The sequence below is a fragment of the Phaseolus vulgaris genome, chromosome 5 (assembly GCF_000499845.2).
Source record: "Phaseolus vulgaris cultivar G19833 chromosome 5, P. vulgaris v2.0, whole genome shotgun sequence".
Classification (NCBI taxonomy): domain Eukaryota; kingdom Viridiplantae; phylum Streptophyta; class Magnoliopsida; order Fabales; family Fabaceae; genus Phaseolus; species Phaseolus vulgaris.
The window spans coordinates 8,681,086-8,704,486 of record NC_023755.2 but is presented as its reverse complement, the minus strand read 5'-3'; the positions used below and the strand labels follow the sequence as shown (position 1 = coordinate 8,704,486).

General features: G+C 31.8%; 1 protein-coding gene across 1 annotated transcript; it reads left to right on the top strand.

Annotated features, from left to right (window-relative positions):
* The first annotated feature begins 5,900 nt into the window (after window positions 1-5,900).
* LOC137835084 (uncharacterized) lies at window positions 5,901-10,369 on the top strand. Its single transcript, XM_068643429.1, has 7 exons — window positions 5,901-6,527; window positions 6,744-7,028; window positions 7,133-7,198; window positions 7,978-8,031; window positions 8,138-8,242; window positions 9,238-9,319; window positions 9,935-10,369. Exons 1-7 carry the CDS (start codon window positions 6,330-6,332, stop codon window positions 10,114-10,116), a joined length of 972 nt encoding a protein of 323 aa, XP_068499530.1. The 5' UTR covers window positions 5,901-6,329; the 3' UTR covers window positions 10,117-10,369.
* The last annotated feature ends 13,032 nt before the right edge of the window (window positions 10,370-23,401 follow it).

Below are 23,401 nucleotides of genomic sequence, written 5' to 3'. Positions count from 1 at the left end.
TAAAATGTTCGACTGAAGGCTTGACTCCACTCCAAGCTTCTTCCGGGGTTTTATTTTTTACAGGCAATGTTGGGCTGCGATTCAATACATGCACGGTCCAGTTGACTGCTTCAGGCCAAAAGCTCTTGGGAAATTTTTTTGCAGAAATCATACTACGAACCATATTCATAATAGTTCTATTTTTTCGTTTTGCAACTCCATTCTGTTGTGGCGTGTATGCGGCTGTCAATTGTCTGCGAATACCATTTACTTCACAAAAATTAGTGAATTCTTGTGATGTAAATTCTCCTCCTCGATCAGTACGTAAGGCTTTAATAAATGAATTTGTTTCCTTCTGAACATGAGTCTTAAAATTTTTAAAAACAGCAAAGGCTTTTGATTTCTCTATTTAAAAATAAACCCATGTTTTTCTACTAAAATCATCAGTGAAAGTAATCAAATACCGTTTCTTGCTGTTAGAAATGGGTGTGATTGGTCCACAAATGTCAGCATGCACCAGTTGGAGAACTTGTGAAGCTCGCCAGGTGCTCTTCCTTGGAAACGAGTGTCGTTGTTGCTTACCCACCAAGCAATCTTTACAAAGTCTTACGGGAGACTTAAGTTGTGGCAATCCATTCACCATCTTCTTTTGTTGTAGAGTCTTCAAGCCCTTAAAGCTCAAGTGGCCATATCTACAATGCCAAAGTTGCCCCATATCTTCTGTAATTGTATTGAAACAAGTAGATGCTATAGGTTGTGATATAGCATGTAGTATGAACATTCGATTTGAAGTCATCTTGGTCTCCATGATTAAACCTCTCTCACGGTGAAACACCTTACACTTTCCGTTTTGAAACAGAATCGTAAGCCCTTTTTCTTGTAGTTGCCCAATACTCAATAAATTGTTCTTCAGTTCTAGAACATAGAATACCCCTGTAATTATCTGTGTGATTCCATTTACTTGCATCCGTATATTACCCTTACCTGATACCACCATGCTTGAGTTGTTACCAAGCTTCACTGATTCTCTAAAACTTTCATCCAAATCTGAGAAGTATTCCTTCTTTCCACACATATGATTGCTGCACCCCGAGTCAAGAAACCACACATCTGCTGTATGGACTTTATTCATATCCGTGTAAGCCATAAGTAACATTGCTTCTTCAGTTTCTGCATAGTTGGCCTCCTCCTTGCTTGGACATTCCCATTGAAAATGGCCTAGCTTGTGACAATGATAACACTCTACTATGGCCTTGTCGAAGCTTTGTCTACCTCGTCCTCGTCCTCTTCCTCTGCCACGACCTCGACCCCTTCCTCCAGATTGTGTTGCGTACGTAATTTTCAAAGAGTGTTCTTCCTCTACATGAGAACTCATGCGTTGTTCATGCACGAGCAGGCTGCTTTGCAACTCATCAATGGTCAAGGTGTCAGTATTCTTAGACTCCTCAATGGAACACACAACATAATTAAATTTGGGAGTTAAGGATCTTAAAATCTTTTCAACTACAGCAACGTCTCCCTTATTCTCACCATTTACTTTCATTTTATTGGCTATGGTAAGGGTCCGAGCGAAATACTCGTTCACAGATTCGTCTTCCTTCATGTGAAGAATTTCAAACTCTTTTCGAAGAGCTTGTAAGTGTGCACGCTTAACCCGGGATGAACCTTGATATTTCTGCTTCAAAGAATCCCATATGTCCTTTGTTGTATCCTTATTAATGATCGTCTCCAAGATAGAACGATCTAATGCTTGAAATAGATAGTTTTTTGCTTTCAAATCTTTCAACTTCTGATCGTCATTGTGTTTTCTCTGGGCATCTGTGAGACTAACACCTTCTGCTGGTGCAAGAACCCCATTTTCAATCACGCCCCAGTACTCTTTAGAGCGCATAAAATTTTCCATGAGCATCGCCCAATGATCATAGTGTCCATCAAATTTCGGAACTGCTGATTGCACAAATGAACTCTCTGACATCTTTGATGATTTTCCCTTGTTGAAGATTGCTGCTTCTATATTTTTTTTTATCAGGCCCCGTGATGGAGCTCTGATACCAGATGTTAAAAAGGTAGAGAAAGAGTAGATATACGGAGAGAAAAGTGCTCTGTACTTTATTGAATAAACGATGGCTATTATATAGCCTTTACATAATAAGCAAAGATCAAACTACCCATAACTAACAGTAATAAAACTGCCCACTACTAACAGATTCTAAAACAGAATAAATCCCATAACAATAGGTATTATTGTTTGACTGAATAAAAATCTAACGGTTATAAGTATTATTGTTTGACTGAATAAAAATCTAACGGTTATAAATCTTAACAAATAATCTTAACAAATAATCTTAACATTCAGGTGTTCATGTAAATTAATTAAAATTAATGGTTCAACCAATATAGTCATCATACAAAATAAATGTGCAAAATAAAATAGGATCATACTCCCACAATAAAGAGAAAAAAAAATGATGGTTCTACTAGTTCAATTCCATTTGAAAAAATATTATTGACTTGTTTCTCTTTCTATATTTTGAATGCTTAGGTGCTTGACATAAATTCACAACTTTGTTTTTTTTTGTATGGATTAGCAGGTCAACCCTCCAACCCGATTGATTTGTACGGATTGCGAGTTATGTGAAACAAGCTTAAGCGAATCGGCGAGTTGAATTAAACCCGTCCCACGTTCCCATCCCATATATATATATATATGGAGAATTTTGTTTTAAACGATTTGATAATAACAAATGTGGTGTACACATTTTTTAATTTGATTTAAGTAGCATTACTATTCCTATTTACTTACTTACTACTATTGTAACAATTCCCGTATTGATTTAAAGAGCAGTTTTTTTATCCCTTCTTACTTACCACGAATGTGATAATCTCTTTCCACTACGTATAAACCCAATCATCTTCTTCACACTTTCCCGCTGAAATTTAATGTATTACTTTGGTTCCCAGTTTCGACCACTACAGAACCTGTAAACGACGGTGTTCGCCACTGTTTTCCATTTTAATTATTGTTTTAAATGTGCCTCTGACATTTGATAGAGAAGACAATGTTGTTTCACATTAATAGCACAAACATCAATCCAATGCTATTTCAAATTAATTAATTCCTTAAAATTTTAAAATTATTTTTATCCCGCATTTTAATTCTACAGCTAATTTGGTTCAAATTAATATTATGTTTAAATACAAAGTCTTTAAAAAGTATTACTTAGTCTAAATTTATCAGGTAGGCCAATCAATGGGTATGTCAAAATAAAAAATGGAAATACACAATAAAAAATAATTCTAACATTAGAGATAAAATTGAGGATTTATGTCTTCTTTTATAGTAAATTAATTATAATTATTATTTTTTATTCTCTTATCCAAACATGTAGTGATACAAAATAATATATTTATATGTGAGATTGCGTAACATTATAATGTTATTGTTACATTTAGTTAATCTTTACATTACATATTATAAAACAATTATAATTATACTTTGTACGAGGTATAGATAATATTATAAATAAAGTATCAATTTCATATACAAGAGTTTAAATTAAAAGATTATAATATATCAAATATATAAATACGGGATAACCACTACCAATAACCACACATAAAAATATTTAAACTATGGAACTTTTATGATTGACCACTTATAAATATATGAAATAATTTATCATTATTTATTATAAAAGAACAATTATCTCTATTATAAGATACGAACATCCAAATCAAGTATTAAATAAAATAAAATAAAACGTTTTTATTCTAATTTTTTTCTACTTTCATCAATGTTGCATCTATCAATCATAACATTTTTTTTTGCATATTCAATGTATTTAAAAATAAATTTACGTATGTCATTAATTTGTTTTATCTTTAATAATTAATTATTGTTATATTATATTATAATCATAAACTACAATTTCAGATTGAAGAAGATCACTTATTTATTTTTAGTTTTTTTTAAAAAAAATTTATAAACTACTTTCTTTCCTTAAAAAATCTCTAACATTAAAAAAAATATTTAAATAATTTTGACTTTTATTTTGAAACATTCAATTTTTAAAAAATATTAACAAAAATATAATGTAAACTAGCATAAACACGTCGATTATCTATATATTTTTTTATTATTATTTATGTATAGTTATATTTAATATTAAAAGTTAAATAAGTGATTGTTTTACTGTATAATAAGTTCACTGTTTAATGGTGAAAAAATATAAAAGTAAAATATACTTTTCTTTATTAATGAAACATTGACATTTTAATTTGATCGTATCCATTAAGTAGATCATTATGATAAAATTAAAAAATGACAAAGTGTATATATTTTTATTAATATTATATTTTTGAGATGTGTAAGTGGAATATAAAGTTTATTGTGAGTTGTTCTCAAAGTTATATAATATTTTATGACTATAAAGTTTGATTTTTGGGTTGTAGAACTTTCATTTTTAATATTTAAAATAATTATTATTTAAAATATTGTTACAAATGCTTAGTTATTTATTATATTTAGTTAATTTTTACATTGTATTTAGTTTTCAAATTGATTTAAATAACATTTTTTATTTCTATTAACTTACTCCTGAATATGCAAATTATATATCAAATATATAAATACTTGATAACCATTACCAATAACGAAACATAAAAATTGAAAAATTTATACAACCCAAAAATCAAATTTTATAACGATAAATTATAATATAACTTTGAGAACAACTCACAATAAACTTTAAATTCTATTTATATATATATAAAGAATTTTTTTTTATAATTAGTTTTTGGTGCATATAATTTTTTTATTATACCCTTATTTAATATATTTTATTTTATTAGTACATTGAAGTATTTTGTTATTTAATATGAATTACTTAAAAAATAAAATTATTTTTTTAATTTTTAAATTAATATTAATTGACAGTTTTATGTGTAAATTAACTTCCCACACTTTTCTTAATTCTTTATTTTAAGACAACAAGAGAAAGAAAGAGAGAACATACTCTCACTCTGATTCCGTTCTCACACCAAATCTCACATATCAAATAAAATAACATCAATTTTCAATCACTTTCTCTACTCCATTTCAAGCAACTCTATTCTTTGGTAAAGTCATTATTCTTTTGTATATACCATCAAGTCAATCTTAACCTTAACGTGAACATCATCACACCCTCCGATCCCAAAATTACCAATGAAAAAAGAAAAAAACTTGAAAAAGAAGAGAGACTCAAATCAGAGAAGAAGAAAAAAGAGGTTGATTAATCAATTCATAATTTTTCTTTTACATGTTATTTTTTGCTTTTCAATTTCGAATCATCTAAAATTATTTTTGTATGTTAAATTTTTATCATCGTGAAAGTTGAGTAAAAGAGGAAAATGCGAATACACAGACACATCCACCCCGGTGTGTTCTGCTAGTTTATATAATATTAATGGAAACATAGACACTATCATTTTTTAATTTTATCATAATAATCTAATTAATGAATATGATCCAATTAGGATATGATTTCACTTTTCCCTTAATTCTTTATTTTAAACATCAATAAAAATAAAAAAGAGAACAAACCCTCACTCTCATTCACTTCCCCCTACCAAAGTTCACATATCAAATAAAATAACCTTAATTTTCAATCACTTTTTCCACTCCATTTCGAGCAATTCTATTTTTTTGGTAAAACCATCATATTTTGTATTTACAATCAAGTAAATCCTAACCTAACGTGAACATCATCTCACTCTCCAATCTCAAAACTACCAATGAAAGAAGAGAAAATGTTTGAAAAAGAAGAGAAACTCAAACCAGAGAAAAAAAATTAGAATAATTAATCAATTTATATTTTTTTTAATATGTTATTTTTTTTTTCAATTTTAATTAAGTAGAAGAAAAAAAATTGCAAATATACATATACACACCTGCGTTTGTGTTTCCGCCAATATATATAAAAGAAGTAACCCTATTTTTTTTAACTAAAAAGTTAAATAAATAATTATTTATATATTTACATATTATCTATTTATGTAAATAATAACTATTTTAAATTTACTAAATTAACTGTTATTGTAACATTACAATTGTTATATTACAATTTAAATTTACTAAACTCTGCTGCAGTAGTGATTTTCGTCCTTCCTGCGCTAGGTTTTCTTTTGCAGTTCACGTTCTTCGTTTTTAGCTGGGTCTTCCTCTCTTTCATTGGTGTCGTTCTGATCAATTTTGGTGTTACTTCCCCTGCGTTTGTGATTTTTGGGCGCTTCTGTGCTGCTTTCTTTGGGGGAGTTTGTCGCTGGATTGTTTTTTAGGGTTTTTTTGGTGGTTATTTTGAAGAAGAAAGATGGGAGAGAGGAAGGTTTTGAACAAGTATTACCCGCCGGATTTTGATCCCTCCAAGCTTCCCAGAGCAAGAAGGCCTAAGAACCAGCAGATCAAGGTTCGCATGATGCTTCCCATGAGCATCCGATGTAATACTTGCGGCAATTACATCTACAAGGGCACCAAGTTCAATTCCAGGAAGGAAGATGTTATTGGCGAGGTTTTTATTATTTTAAATACAAGTTCAGTATCAACTTTTCAATCTATAGTACTTGTTCGTGTTATCCTTTTGGATTTTGTATTGGGTTCCTTCAATTTTATGATTGTTTGTGGGTTTGTGTGTTGCTGTTTAACTTATTTGTAGGATTTAGAGGTTATTCTTGCTTCATGTGAAATTTGATTTCAATGATGACTTTGAAATTGAATTTTTGTGTAGACGTATCTGGGAATTCCAATATTCAGGTTCTACTTTAAATGCACCAGATGCTCAGCTGAAATTACCATGAAGACTGATCCACAGAATTCAGATTACATTGTTGAATCCGGTGCAACCAGAAATTTTGAACCTTGGCGTGCAGAAGATGAAGAAGCTGATAAAGTGAAGCAGAAGAGGGATGCTGAAGAGATGGGAGATGCTATGAAATCATTGGAGAATAGAACCCTGGATTCTAAAAGGGAGATGGACATCCTAGCTGCATTGGATGAGATGAAGTCAATGAAGGTAATCACACTCTCCATTTGTTTTAATTAATAATTACATTTGTGCGTGGATGTAAGGGTCTGTCTGTGGTAAGTAATTGCTAACATGACTCTCTCGTTTTCCAGTCTAGACATGCAACTGTTTCTGTTGATGAAATGCTGGAGGCTCTGCAGCGGACAGCAGCTGATAAGGTAAGAGAAAACTACTTGTCATATAGTTATTTGCTCTGTAGTTTGTACAAGAAATTTCCTGTTTTTGAAATAAGGGTTAATTATTATTGTTCACAAATATATACAATTTTAAAAACTTAAGCTCGGTCTGAAATGTAATTTATTGGTAGCCGTTCGTTGATAAAATCAAGGTTGAAAATTTAGGCCCAGAGACAATGAACTGGTTATAAAATGATCACTCTCTCCAGTAGTTCTCTGCGTAGTTCATTTTTTTTTATTTGTCAGTTATGGTCATTGAAATGCATAGTCATTAAGACAGTCATAAATATCCTTGATTATAAGAAATAATAACTGTTACTGTATGTTTCTACATTTCCCTCAATTGAAATACTCAATATTTTAGTATCTTATTATTTTCTCTTGTTAATAATAACAAATGTAAAATTTAGATAATGGACAACTTGCATACATTCTATCTAAATTTTTAAGAGGACCTAGGATTCAGTTTATATGTTCCAAGCTTGGTGCATATGATCTATATACTCCAGCTTGAGGGGAGTGTTGAAATGTAATCTTATTTTATTAATATTTCCTTTGTGCTTACCACCCAACTTTAGGTTCGGGTTTTAGGCAAGTGTCTTGCCTCTTTCTGTATCCCATATATTTACATCAATAGGAAACACGACAGTGCAAGAATATACATTGGTTTTCTATCGATATTATTTGTTCAAGTGTTATTTTGAAGCATTCTTTAATTATCATCTTCCTCAATAATTCAAGTTAATTTATAATGATTTCAGGAGAAGAGGCTGGAAGAAGAAGATGAAGCACTGATAAAATCAGTTGTTTTCCATGTAATATCCTGCAGTTCTAGTTCTCATCCCTCTAGTTACTTTTATTGTTAATCATCATCTGTTTTTTAATCTATATGTTTTTTTTGCTTTATACTACATTTAACAGAATTCAGAAGGTTTCGTCAGAAGAATTCCTGATGAAGATATTGAAAGTGAGGAGGAATTAGATCAGCTTTCAAATGGACATGGTGAATCAAGTTATAATCCTAAGGTATGATGTGAAGTGTACGTGTGTCTGTGCAGTAATATATTTTTCTTTATCGTCTTGTTGGCCTAATAAATTATCATAATCATTACACAGTTACTCACTTATGATCATTTTCAGTACACTCTGTAGTCTTAACTAATGAAATTCAAGACCTAACCTTCGACTTCATATTGCTCTTGAACTAAGATATCCCGCATTTTTAGTAACCACTGTCCTGAGTCATTTCTCAGTTCTCTTTCTCTAAACCAACTGGCCCTGAATTTGATTTCACTATTCATTCACAATTTTTGTATGGCAGGCAGGGTCAAATGAAAATTTCTTTTAGCTTCTGTAAAGCTTTTTGATTTTATTATCAGGGGCATAATTGACTTGGAGGATGGTAAATATTGTTGGAAAAAAGAAGCTTTATTAATAAGGAAAGAAACAAAAAGTGCAGTAGTGTCTACAGGATCATAATGGCTGCTTGAATACATATATCTCTGGTTTTTTTGAAGCAGTCAAAAAATGAAGTTGCAGTTAAAATACCTGTGAAACACTCCCTTGTTTCTATGTGGATAAAAACAAAATATGATAGTCTAGAATTTGTAAGTACATATTTATAGTTTCTTTGTGGTGTTCTGCTGTTGGTCTTTTTTTCTTAAGGTTATGGGGGTTTCTTAGGTTTATAGAGAGATAGATATTGACATGCTTTGTTGCATGTTTCTTGATCTTTATTTACCATTTACTATTTGTCTCTTTTAAAATAAATTATTGCTTGGAAAAAAAAAATCGAAGGAAGTTTTCTATTTCTATTTTCTTATGAGTGTGGACTTTTTAGACTTGAAATATGGAAGAAATATATTATACCTGTGAAGATCATCAAATGTTTTTACAAATATATAGTTGAAGTTTTTCTGTATTTAAAAATTTAGGTATGTGATTTTTCATTCATTCAAGGCATCAAAATCTTGTATAAAAACTACTGTTTGAGCTTGTGTTTGTGTTGTATCTGTGTGCAGAAGCAAAAGATTTCTGAAGATCATCCAAGCAAACCAACTGACTCTCTGACAAAAGCTAGTTTAGATGATTCTGGCAAACAAGGTATGTGAACATCTTTTAATGTGTTTATCAACTAGATAGATACATCGAACTTCACCAATGCATTATATACACTGAATTTTAAGAAATGTTATCGCTCAGTGAAGTCATTTCTATTTAAAGAGGATTGACATGAATGCAGATCAATTTGAAGGATCAATTGATCTGGTTTTACCTGTTATATTTGTTATTTCTCTTTCACTTGGTAGTATCAGTCAAATAACCCAATCCACATTATTACCCATCATCTGTTTGACATTTAGTAGTATCAGTGAAAGAACCCAATCCACTTTACCCGTCATCTGCTTTTGACATTACATTGATGTTATACAAGCACTCCCTCCTTCCTATCAGAAGGAAAACCTTGAGCTCTGCACAATTCCAATCTGTTTGTCTAATATTTATGGAGCCATGTTCGTAACACTAGTATGATTTTGCAGAAAATGGGTAGGGGGAAGATACGCACTATTCACACCTGCATCGTTTCATTTTTATTCATGTTTAGTTGGCTATAGTTTGATTTATTTATTGTTTGATATTTTTCTTAGAAGAGATGTTTAGTAATACTATCAACATGGGAATGCAACCCAGATAGTTAACCATGTTTGTTATTTGCAGAAAACAAACGCAATGGTGGAAAGCTTAATCCTTTAGTGAGGATTTCTGTCATTAAGAAACCAGCTATATCTGACGTTAAAAGTCCCACAGAACCAGAACAAAAGAAAGAGGAAGATAATAGAACAAATAGTGCTAGTGGACTACAATTTTTGTGTCAAAACTATGAAAGTGACGAAGATTAGTTGTCATAAATATTGAATGACTATTTGCTGAACAGTTGCTCTCATAGGATTCTGATTGTAAGTTGCTCTTATACATACAATATTATGACTGGAGTAGAAATACCCAGTTTTCAAGCTCCTCTAGAAATTTGCAGAAATGCTTCTCATGTTTAAGAGGATATGGAGGAAAAGATCGTAAGTTAGACCGTGGTTTATTTTATTTGTGTGTACAACATAGCTTTGTTAATGTGCTACTATCTGATTCCTCCGCAAATCCTGTTCTGCATAATTCCGTCTTAAATATAGTTAGAATAGGTTAACCTACTTTCTGTCTTTCTTTCGAAAGCTAAAATGTTGTTTTTTTGATATTCTTATGTCATCTTGGTTTAATCTTTTCATATATTCTCTTTGTATCTTTGATGCACTGACTCTTGTGTATAAATACATGAAAAAGATGAGATATGAATTAATCTCTTAAACATTCACTCACAAGTTGGTATCGGAGCGTGTTTTTCTTGCTTGTTTGTGACCGTACGGTAAGAATTTTGCCATTCGTTGCCATCTTTTAGAAAAGTTTACTGACAAGTTCTTTATCTTGGTATACTTTTTGTTGAGCTTGATTTCTTGACAGAAGCTTTTACAATCAGAAGAATTCGTGAAGATATTGAAAGTGAAGATGGTTAGAAAAGTTTAATAATGGATACAGATCAATTTTCAACTTGTGATATGAAATCTAATATATTCGGAACTTTTAGAACATTTAAAATTTGTAACTTTTTTTTTTCGAAAGATTAAAAGTACTGTGCAAGTGATATTCAACTTTTTTATGATTTTGTCCATATGTTGGCATTTATTAAACAAAAATATCACATTGGAACGATTAAGAGTACTCTGCAAGTGATATTCAACTTCTTTATGATTTTTTATGTTCAACGATCTTTGAGATCAATTTATTTTTATACATGAGAGTGGTACAAGATAACTTGTTGGCAAAGGACATGAATATAGAGGACTATATTATCTTGGATACTTGATTAATTGCTTATGATAAATATTTTTTATGATACTTCCTTCTTTTTCTTCCATTTCTTCTAAAGTTCCTTATTTTATTACTTTAATTAATGGGTCCAAAGTTGCTTTCTAGTGAGTTGGTCAATTCCTCCTCTTTTCCTCTTTGAACCTTAACTTTGTTCTCCTCTTCCCTACTTTTCTTTTTAACCTAATTTCTTTTAACCAATTAAACAAGCCATTGAATTGTTCTGTGATCTTTGAGATCAATTTTTTTTCATACATGAGAGTAGTATGAGAGAACTTGTTGGCAAAGGACATGAATATAGAGGAGTGTATTATTTTGGTACCAGATCTTCTATGTCCTAAACTTTTGCACACTTTTTAAAATTTAAGAAAATGGCTCTAAACTTAGCAAACTTCAACTCTTAGAATGCGAGTAATGTCAACTAGGGAAACATGCTAGATTTTTTTTTCAAAAAATAACTTCATGCAACTGTTTTTCCCACAATTTCTTCTGTCATTTATGGCCCAAGTTGAATCACATCTTTTGAGTTCTTATATTTTGTTATATTTATTGATGAACATTGTCGATGTACTTTGCTTTAGTGATAAATCAATCTAAATTGTTTGTTAAATCTATCTTTGTATCTTTCCTTAAAAAAAAATAAAAAATCAATGTATCCAAGTTATCAAAATTGAGTGGTAAGTTACATTTTACACGAGTCTATTTATCCTCATATACTATAATAAAAAGATATATTAGAAAAAAAGAAAAAATATACTTACCTTATTGTTTGGTGTTAATGTACTAGTTCATCATTGGGTGCTATTATTCTTACTAATTGCTTCCTCATAAATAGAATGTCCTCTTCTCTTGAAAATCACACTTCCTACATTATCTTGTTTCTAAATGAACCTTTATTTCAAATCTTTCCTCATGCCTTTTGTTGTGTATATTATATCCATGATGTGTTCCTAGGTCTAGACAAGTTATCTTCAAAATCCATCAAATGTGTTTTCTGGGATATTTTCATCACCAAAAAGGTATGAATGTTATTTTTAAAGACTAAATGGTACTACATGTATTTGAATATCACTTTTTCTTGAGAGGCTCTCATTATTTTCCTTTAGTCATAAAAAATGATAGTTTTGTCCAAACAAGATTTTTTTGTCTCATTAGTTGAATCATTGTCATCCTTCTTACACGGAAACTAGTTCCTTTTTCACCTAAAAGAAAACACACGAATGTATTTATGCTATTAAAGTTAGGCAAAAATGGAAAAATTGATTTCCTTAAAACAAGATTGGTGACCTAAAGGTACACATAAATATACTATTTAAAGGACAAAATCTCTAGCATAAAGGTTTTCATACTAGAGCTATAAAGATTGAGGATATGGGTTTAGCTTTCATCACTACTTGGAACTTTATTTTCAGGAAGAGTAGTCATATTTTTCTTAAATGAAGGGGATTTTTGTTACTATGTGAAAATATTTTTTTTTTATGTATTTTGATGAGTACATGATGGTTTATATCTTTGGTTGGATTTCATTTATATGTTTGCTCTCATTTTTGTTGTTTTTGATGTTGAAACTGTTTTTCTTTATCCATGGGCAATGAGTTTCGATGTATTAGGGGTATCCATAATTTTAAAAGCTTTCTTATAATTACTTCATCCTTCGGTGTTTCTTCCTGCACCCATCAATTTTCAAAAAAGATTATTTTACCCTTTTTCTTGAATGACTTTCAAATTATCTTTTATGGAAAAAATTTCTGGAACATATTTTTCAAAATTCATGAAATGCTATTTATAAGTGATTCAAGAATGCTATTTATAAACTCTTCACTATTTGTGGCAGAAGATTCAGCTTCTTCTGGTTGCTCGACAAAGGATAGTTGTTCTGGATTTCTAGCTTCTTGAAGTTGTGCAGAGGGTATAAACTGTTCTTTAGTAGCAATTACAATTGGAACAACATTTTCTAGTTGATTTTCATAATTTATTTATGCTCCATTGACAACTGATGTTGCAACAACTTTGGTTCAGTCTCCAGGCCAAGCTACCATCCTTTTGAATTCATTTTCTGTTAGTATAGGAAAATGTGTAGTTGGTTGGTGCAACTGCTGATACTGAGAAAATAGAGAAAAAATGTTAAACAAAATAGTATATGCACTATGGTTAGATGTTAGTTGCCATTGAATGTGCTCTAAAGTTTCTTCCATCCTTGACTGAGGTTAAGGGGCTTCATGTATGGTCTGCTCAGCTGCATATTCCTCTTTTGTTGGAGTAGCTTCCCTCATCCATGGAACCTGATTATGAATTGGATTGGTGCAATGAGTCAAGATGTAGGCTTTGTTGATGGAAGGTTTGAGAATGTTCACTGGATAACCTGTTAATCTTACTCCATATTCTTTGCATAATTCAAATATCAAACTGGGAAAAACTAGAGGCTTTGCTCTAGCACTAATATGAGAGATTACTGATATGTGCATCTCTTCAGAGATCAATTAAGCTATATCCATTGTCTCAAAAAATTTTGTTTTCTAAAACCAAATCCATAGTGATATCAAAGTCTCAAAAACACATCTACACCATATCTCCACCTTTTTCATGGCCTCTTCTATCTGTAAAACAAAACAAATACTATAAACCTGAAGAACCTTTAGACCAGCCACTCATTATCCCACCTTCAATCAATTGGCAACATGTGCAGATTGGCCCACAGAACCACAAGGTTCATCCCATACGTACCAAAAATGATCTATAGGCTCAATTGTCCAAAGAGACTATCCAAAATGGAAAAGGCCAATACATCCTACCACGTAGTTGAGCTGCCTACAACATTCAAACCACATCCAACAACCTCTAGAACAATCAAACGAGAGCTACCAGATAAAAGTATAAAGTTATGGCCAATGGAACAGTCTATCAAAACCTTTGAAATTGGAAAAGATAAAGTTCTTCTAGGACCTATAAAGGCCGAAGTTGTATCCAGAGTTATGCCAAAAACCTTTATGAAGTGCCACATTTTTCATGTTCCTCCATCCATAAAGGTAACTAAGCAGGAAGTTTTCAAAAATAAAGGCCGACATCATCTGTCTACTTCTTCCAGGATTAAACTTTCGCAAGCTTAAAAAGGTTGTCCCTTCTGCTCCAACAAAGCCTAAGGAAGTTTCAAAACCTGGATCCATGGATTGGAGCGATGTGTACAACAAAAGAAAAGGGTTTACAAGGCTGCTAAGTGAGGATGAGGCTACCAATATATGGCAGGAAAACCTGGCCAAACATTCCTTATAAGCCTCCTTATCTGGAGAAACTGATAAAGTAGATCCGTCTGTTGATTATGTTGTTCCTCAAGTATCCTTCGTGAAACCCTGTCAAACCTACTCATCAGACGATCTAACAACGTTCTTCCTTCAAGAACCTGGATTTGAGTTTTGGCAAAAGGTCTGGTATCTTCCTCAAGGACTATCTGGGCACTTCAATTTGTTTAAAACCTCATTTGAAGAAGCTAAAGCTACTCTTGAAAAGGATATTCAAGAAGTGAAGACAGATGAGGAAGACAACAATCATGAGGAGCCATTGGCCTCTTGGAACTTTCAGAAAATCCTTCTAGTGAACAAGAGTCTAAATATGACCCTAAGTGGACGACAAGAATACAAAGGATGATAAATGAATCCATTACGACAGTATCGGCTGAGATGTCACAACGTCTGAAGGAGTTAGACGATAAACAAGAAGATTTGCTTGCAAGAACCACAACTTCTCCATCATCCTAAATCCAATCAGCCTTCGATAAAATTATGGATAAACTGAAAACCAGCCCCAACCTCAACAAAACTAAAAATAGTTTTTTAGTTGTTGGATTTTTTTTTTAAAATTAATCCCTGAAATTTATGTGTATACTTGTGCTTATCTGTGACATTAAATCTTTTTGATTAAGCCATTTCATATATATCACAGATAATCTTTCTTGTTGTACCCATAAATCACGCGAGGGAATTAGATGTAATTCTCAAAATTGAAAATTTTCTTGGGAGAATATCTATTGTTTCTTGAAAATCAAAGATTCTAGAAATATGTTTTCAAATATTTCATTTCCCATAATAGATTATATTTGAAACTTTAGGATCTTCCAAAGCCTATATAAAAAGCAAACAACCCTAAACTCATAACACCCAACTCGAGAGAGCCCTAGAAATTTAAGGAAATCCTTTTGAAATTCAATATGAGTCAACCTGATGGGGCCTACTCAGCAATCCTGTATCTTCAAAACCTTCTAGAGCAAACTCGGAAGATCACCCTCTTTTCTCATGCAAGGAAGAAGAAGCCAGTGAAACAAACACTAACTTTCTCAAAAAAAAAGGGAGAGATTGGTAGCCTTCAAGGAAACTCTAGAAAATCCCTAGACGTAAGAAAATCTGAACTAGATCACGAGGAAAAGTGACTGCTACGATACACCCTAGAGATGATCACGAGATCTTTTCTCTTTGAGCATCGCCACATGAACATGGGCATTGGTAGGATAGAAGAAAATTTAAGAATAAACATAGAGGATGATCTTCTTCTTGTACAACAATTGGAGGCATCTTGGTCACATAAAATAGCTTACCAAGCCCTCAATTTCACTCAAGAAATAAATCTGGCCCTGAGTGGCAGTTGGTTCTCTGATCAGACTCAACCCTCTCAGCCACAAAATTCACCACAAAAGTGATGTTTTCATCATTTTTTTCTACTGTAAAAAAAATAAGAATAAAACGTTTTTGTGAGAATAAGAGAGAGTGTGAGACGTTTACTTGAAGTTTTGTTTTTCCCTATTTGTTAATAAATGTTATTGAATTTTATCTTTAAACAACTATATACTTTTGCTAATTTGTGTCATCATAAAAAGAGATTGTAAAACTGAAAATTTAAATTTTCATATGATAACAAAACATTAAATTTTCATATGATAACAAAACACTATAAGATTATTACAACCAAACTCACTCCTGTACAACACAAATAGAAACAATATATCAAATGATACACGAGACACGCATTGCAAAAAATACAAAGAAACTTACATTTATATAAAGACTTACATAGCAAACACAATCTAAAAAAAGAAAGATAATGTGAACTCCAAAGAGAAAATCTAAGGATGCATCAGACACGCATAAAATAATCACTGGAGCATCAGAAGATGGTCTTATCATACATGAGCTACAACAAAGGGCTTATCAAGTTGGTAGACAATGTCTACAAGAGAACTCAATGGACCAAACATCATACTCTAGTATTAGACGAAGGCTAACGCATAAGTGCTCAAAGCTAAATGCGTCAGACTATATTGTTGGACATGTTGGATGATACCCTGAGAAGTTCATATAAAGCATGAGTGTTACACAAACCAGACGATGATCATGCGTTGAACGAATGATAAGTGCCAAATTTCAGTAATATCTCATATTAAAATATAGACGATTATGGATTTAATTGATAAAATAACCATAAGATAACCCCTAATTTATGAATTTAAACATTTTTACATATTTTATGTTTATAATTTGAATTAGAACGATTTATTTCCAAATTTGTGTTAATTTCAGGATTCCATGGAAGAATGGAGATGAAAGGGCAAAAAGAGAATAGACAAAACTAAAAAGGGAAAGTTGGAACGCATCAGCACTCACCCAAGCTGGCCTAAACTCGCCCAAGCCAAAATTTCTCAGATGATCTCACCCAAGCGAGCAAAATCTCGCCCAGGCGAGATCACTCTAGTGACTTTGGACTTGTTTTCATGCAACTCGCCTAGGCGAGTCCATTATCACCCTAGCGAGAAGTCACTTATACCAAACCCAACTAGGTTAAATATGAGGTGTGAGACATAATCCTAGACATCATTGAGTGGATTGAAAATCAGTTGGGAAAATAAAAGGTGTTAGGAACCCTATAGGAGGCAACCATCAATGAGAAGCATCCTGGACCTTATTTTCTTGCTCTCCTAGCTTGAGTGCTAATTCTGCCCTTTGGGATTGAGAGTAATATGTTCAAACTCTTATGTATTGAAGTGATATATATATATATATAATATTTTGTTCTTGATTCATGATTGATATTGTCATTTTATTTGTAATGCTTGTTTCTATGATCTAGATCCTTAGATTTGACTAGAAATAAGTTTCTGACCCAAATGATAATGTTTAATATATTTGAATGTGATGAATAAATTTGAAATGTTAATTGCTATCAACGTCTAATCGTAATGATAAATTTTTTTTATAAATATGCGAGAAATCGATATTTAGGAGACATCCTTAATAATTTGTATGCATGGAATCGATATAAATGACTTTTATATGGGCATCAACATCAATCAAAGGATATAATATTATCATGCTAATCAAATACAAAAGAGTAAGAAGGATGAACCCCAATCCCAAATTTTCTCAATTGAACCAGCAAACTCTTTAAATTGTTTTCTTTTTAATTCTTGTAATCATAACAAACTCCCAATAAACTTTATTATTCTGTTTTTTATTTAGTGAATCTTTTACTTGATTATTTAACTGTTCCTCGTGAGTTCGATATCTATCTTTAGGGGTAAATTATTACCTCTAACAATACGGTGCATTTGCCATAAAGTAGTCATCAACGAATAAGTGTCACAGAAGTTTCCAAACTTAATCCTTTTACTTTATATTTGTTTAAATGTTTATCAAATGTTTTTTGGACTCATTTTGATTAAGGTAAATTACAAAAATCATCTTTGCATTAAAATATAGTGTTCTAATTAAGATTTAAAATATTTTCAAATAAACCTCAACGAATATATCATGTGACTAAATTGTCCAAATATTGAAAACATTCTCCGAAACACAGTGAGCAAATTTATGTGTTAAATACTTAATGAAACATATTTTGTACAAATATAGTTGTGCTCAATTCGATATTCAAATTTATATTTGAAAAGGATTTCGAAAAACAGAGCACACACGTGTCCTATTCATTTAAAGATTTCGAAAAATAATGGGAAGTCATTGAAGAGAACCAAAGTTGCTGCAAAAAGAGAATTTTAGAGAAATACATTTAAGAATAATTCAAGTGAGAAAGAGCATCCAAGACGCAAGCCAAACTTTCCATAATCAGTGTAAAATGTAACAAAGCTCAAGCGGAGAACAAAATTGAAGAAAATTACAAATGATAGAGACTCATAGTTAATGACAAAGAGATTATTTACATATTCAACATCCAAAGTAATTACATTGAAGCAACTGTGACAGAGATATGATTGAAGAATCAGTCACATGCATTAAAGGGTTAACGTTCACATAAGATATTATAAAGGAAAAAATTCAACTTGGTTCATATGCTCAAAGATGCAGAGAATATAATCAAAGAAAAAGTTGTCATATTCAGCGTTTGACGTGCAAAAGATGATGAGCAGTGTACAAAAAATGCCCAAAGATTACAATATTAATGAATCAATTTTCACATTGGGACTAAAAGAAGAAACAATTCAAATACAATTGAAGTCCAAGATGCAGAAGAATCAATCAAGAGCAAAGATTTCCATATCCAACGTCTAACATCTATGTGAATAAGAGAAGAATTAAAACTCCAACGATCACAATATGAAGAGTACATAAAGCCCTTTAAGATGAAGAAGATATACATAAAAGTAAAAAGCATACAAAATTACTACAAACGATTAAGCGTTTATTGATATTGTGTGTATAGTCTTTTTGAAAGCATTCATAGTTTGGGGAGTGATTCTTATTATAAATCCTTCACTATGTGAATATAACCCTGTGAGATTTCATTGTTTTCTCGAGAGAGAGTGTCTTTCTCACTTGTTGAGAGATCTTGGTCTTAGGGGTAGATTAAGACTGTTGGAGAGGTGTTTAATACTTTGTCTGGTGGAGAATACTTGTTACCTGGAAAGGTGGAGAATACTTAAGGTTCTTAAGCAGGGAGCTTAAAGGGACTAGACATAGCCCTAGTGTTTGGTGATGGTGTTGGCTCCATTTTCGAATTGGTTCCTTGGAGAATTGAGATGTGGTTGGCAAAAGCTAATGGTTGGAATGGACAAGGAGGGCTCCAATGGAGCTATGGTTTCCTTGAAGGTGCATGATAGGTAGGGAGAGTGATTGGTTGGTCCATATCACTTGGAAAAGGTGAAGAAGAAGATTAAAGTGTCTATCCTAGAGAGGCAAGACAAGAGAGTGAGAAAGCATGAGATCTTGGCAGCATATTACTCATTCATTAATCTTGAAAATTCACAAGCCAAGCACCTCTTTACATAGCTTAGAGGTCCGACCATTGTACAAAGAAATTGATGGGAAATTCAAATGCAATGGGTTTGAATATTGGAGCCTATTTTGGAGTCACAAGGCAAGCATGATCAATGTGTGCTTCATGTGACTCCTTTTAGGTTAGAGTTGGCCTAGGTTAATTTAGGAGTCTTCTAGAAACTCTAATTTAACCTAGGTTGGTTTTTAGGTTCCTAATTCAACCTTAATTACAATTAAGAAAAATTAAAAGTAAAATTCATATTCTACTTTTGACAAGAAAATAAATTCTACTATACACTAGGTTTATGGCATTTTTGAAAATGTATAGGAATGTTTCTCTAACATTAGTAGCAGAGTCTCAGTCTTCTTGTATCTTCCTTGTCATGGACCTAGTAGTTGGGCCTGAACTTGGGTCTGAGCTTGGCCTTCTTCCATCCTTTGGGGTGAACCAGTATACATTTATGTGCATACTTTTCTTTATCCCTCATCTTTAATAATCTGTGTTTTATCTTGAGATGACAAAAAGTGAATCAAGTTCAGGATACATTCAACCCCCTTCTAGAAAGGTGGAGAATACTTAAGGTTCTTAAGCAGGGAGCTTAAGGGGACTGGACGTAGCCCTAGTGTTTGGGGTGAACCGGTATACATTTATGTGCATACTTTTCTATATCCCTCATATTTTATAATATGTGATTTATCTTGAGATGATAAAAGGAAAATTGATTTCAGGCTCCATTCAACCCCCATTCTAGAGAGGTGGAGAATACTTAAGGTTCTTAAACGGGGAGCTTAAGGGGACTGGAAGTAGCCCTAGTGTTTGGGGTGAACTAGTATACATTTATATGCATACTTTTCTCTATCCCTCATCTTTTATAATTTGTGTTTTATCTTGAAATGATAAAAACAAATTGAGTCCAGGCTCCATTCAACCCCCTCCCTTCAAGAGCCAATTTTACCTACATATTTCACAATAGTGAAGAATTTACAATGGTTTCACTAAAGACCCAATCTCACAGGTTGCTCTCAAATTCTAAGACACAACTACATAAGCTTTTCTTTATACTTGAGTATTTCATATGATTGCATATTTATTTCCTTGTTGTGTTATTTACCCTTATTGTCTTTATATAGACTTGAAATATGAACGTTGTAACTTTAGGGTTTCTTCAATAATTAATCTAGTTGTTAGACGCTTGATATAGAAACTTATGCTTTGAGTGTTCATTGCCTTTAAGGCTCTTTGAAAACTTCTTTATCTTCTTCAAATATGAACGTTGGCATTTGAATCTTCATTACTTCAGTATTTTCTCAGTTTGCCATGTTAATATTCCTTTCTTCAATGCGCAAGATGCTTGATATGGAAACTTTTGTTCTAGTGTTATCTACGTTTTTCAATTCTCTTTAAGCATTTCAAAATGTTTCTTTACTTGTACAGATGTGAATGTTGAGGCTAAATCAATTCGACCTTTGGATATTCTCTTCTGTGTTCTGTTCACTGTCTTTAACAAGATAAACGCTTAATAAAGAAATGATTGTTTTGTTTCTCTATAATCTTTGCATCTTTGTTTTGTATTTGTCCTTCAAATACTTTCTTCATTTGAGTGAACTCTTCACTTTGAGTCTTTGACTAACTCTGGACTTGGATTTTTCCATTATGCACTTGATCATATTCATTTTCATGGTAGACACTCAATATGAAATGTTCTATCAACTTTAAATGTGCTTTGCCATGTGATTGTTCTTCTGATGAATTTTCTCTCTGAATATCCTTACTAATATATTCTTGATATGCCTTTGATATTCATTTGTGTGATTCTCATGTGTCAGCTTCATCGCTTTCCTATCAGATGCTGAGAAATGAAATTTTTGCTTCTAGCTTTATGCACGTCTTTAAGTCCCTTCAACAATTTTTGGGAACAATACAAGTATCAACAAACAAAATAATTAACAATTTAAATCATGGATATCACTAAAGCAATATCTTCAAATATTTGTGAATTATTTAAATTTTTATGGTTTTTAATATTTCACAGTTAATTATGTATTCAAAATCTTTCCAAGCTAATATTGATTTAAACTGTTAAAGCACAATTCATTTAACCTGGGTATTATTGCATTAATGATATTCCAAAATACCTTTCATATAGAAATAATTTAAACTTAGTTTTTCGAAAACTCTAAAAATGTTATATTGTTTAATCAAATTTGTCATTTAATCCATTGATCTTATTAAAAAATAAAGTTTTCTATAATTCAAAAATGGAAAATAAGATTTGGAAAGCTTAAACGCATTGTCATAAGATACTCTAAGAATGTAAAAAATTAAGCATGGAAACTTCCTTGTTTATCGCATTTCATTTGATGCCTGGATGATGCTTGTATCGTCTTAGATGAACAGTTTCCAGCGTGCGTTCGCTTCTTTGAGCGTATGCATATGTTATGTGTTGCTCAAGGGGTTTCTGTCTTATGTGAGATTCTAACACTTGGATAGTCTAGTATGATAATACCTAGGTTCATAGACCAACCCTTCTATGTGCACTGAGATATCTCCTTTCATCTAATTTTCTTTTGTGCACTGATATATCTCCTTTTTATGTTCACTTTCACTATATTATTCATTTCACGAGTGAACATTAAGATTGGATTGTCTAATAAGTGTTTACTTCTATTTCGTTTTAAGTGTTATTCTCATGTCGTATCGTCTAGTGAGTTTCGCTCACTTTGCTCTCTTTTTTTGTATTGTTATGCTGCACATGAATTAGTTTTGTCATATAAGAATACACCTTATAGTGTTTGTTATCATCAAAACATATAGACGCTCAAACATAAAGTCATCTAATGAGTATTGTTTCGTCTACTAATTCAACAAAACCTTATGATCTATTGACCTCAAAGACAAATTTATTTGTCTTGTGCCAAAAGTGGGTTGTCGAAAGAATACTTTGGTTGAGCCAAGAGTGGCTTCTTGAAAGAATACATGGATTGAGCCAGGAGTGGCTTGTTGAAAGAATATTTGGGTTGATACAGGAGTGCCTTGTTGAAAGAATACATGGATTGAGCCAAGAGTGACTTGTTGAAAGAATACTTGGGTTGAGTCAGGAGTGGCTTATTGAAAGAATACTTGTGTGTACTTCGCAACAACAATTTTCCTAGTTGAAATTGGCTAGTTGGTCAAAAACTAGACGTAGTTTATGCTATCAGACAAACCAGTATAAAAAATAATGAATAATCCTTTTTTCCTTAACCCATTACATTGCATGATATTTAGTTTGTACTAACTAAAGAAAGTGGAGCTTTTGAAATCAAATTTGTGAAAATCTATGTCGGTTCATGTGGCCATTGATTGGGAAGTATCAAATGATATTTGTAAATAACAACAAAGATTTTTAAAACACAATTCAACCCCTTTCATGTGTTTTTCCTATTTTTACTAAATATCATGAGAGTACTTATAGAGGAGTGGGACAAAGAAAGAGTAGGAAAAAATGGAAAAAAAATGACAAAGCTAAACATGATTTCATTAGAGGTTGATGAGTACTTATGACAATTATTCTAAACTACTAAATCACTTGCAACATTTTGAATAATAATTTCATTTGTGATAACATTTTATAATATTATGTACACTATTTGGACAATATGGTGATCTAAATACATCTCTTGCATCTCAAAATCCATCCATTTTTAATTTGGTTGTAAGATTTTTTTTTTATAGAAATTGAAATTGCATGCTTCAAAATTAATATTTTTTTTATGTAAAGTTTAGGGTTTAGAGTTTAACATACATTAGCTCTAACAATGTATTTGAGCAAAACTTTTCAGTATCAAGAAGAGGATGGAGAAATATATTGATGAAGTTGGAAAATTTATCATGGTGTTTGTTTCGTTGTTATGACTTTTGCAGGTTCAAGTATCCTGCTTATAAGCAAATAAGCATTTTAGTTGATTACAATTTATAATGAAATTTATGCACATGCTCATTCATTTGTACATTCTTAGAGGATGCTTCAGTTGACAAGTA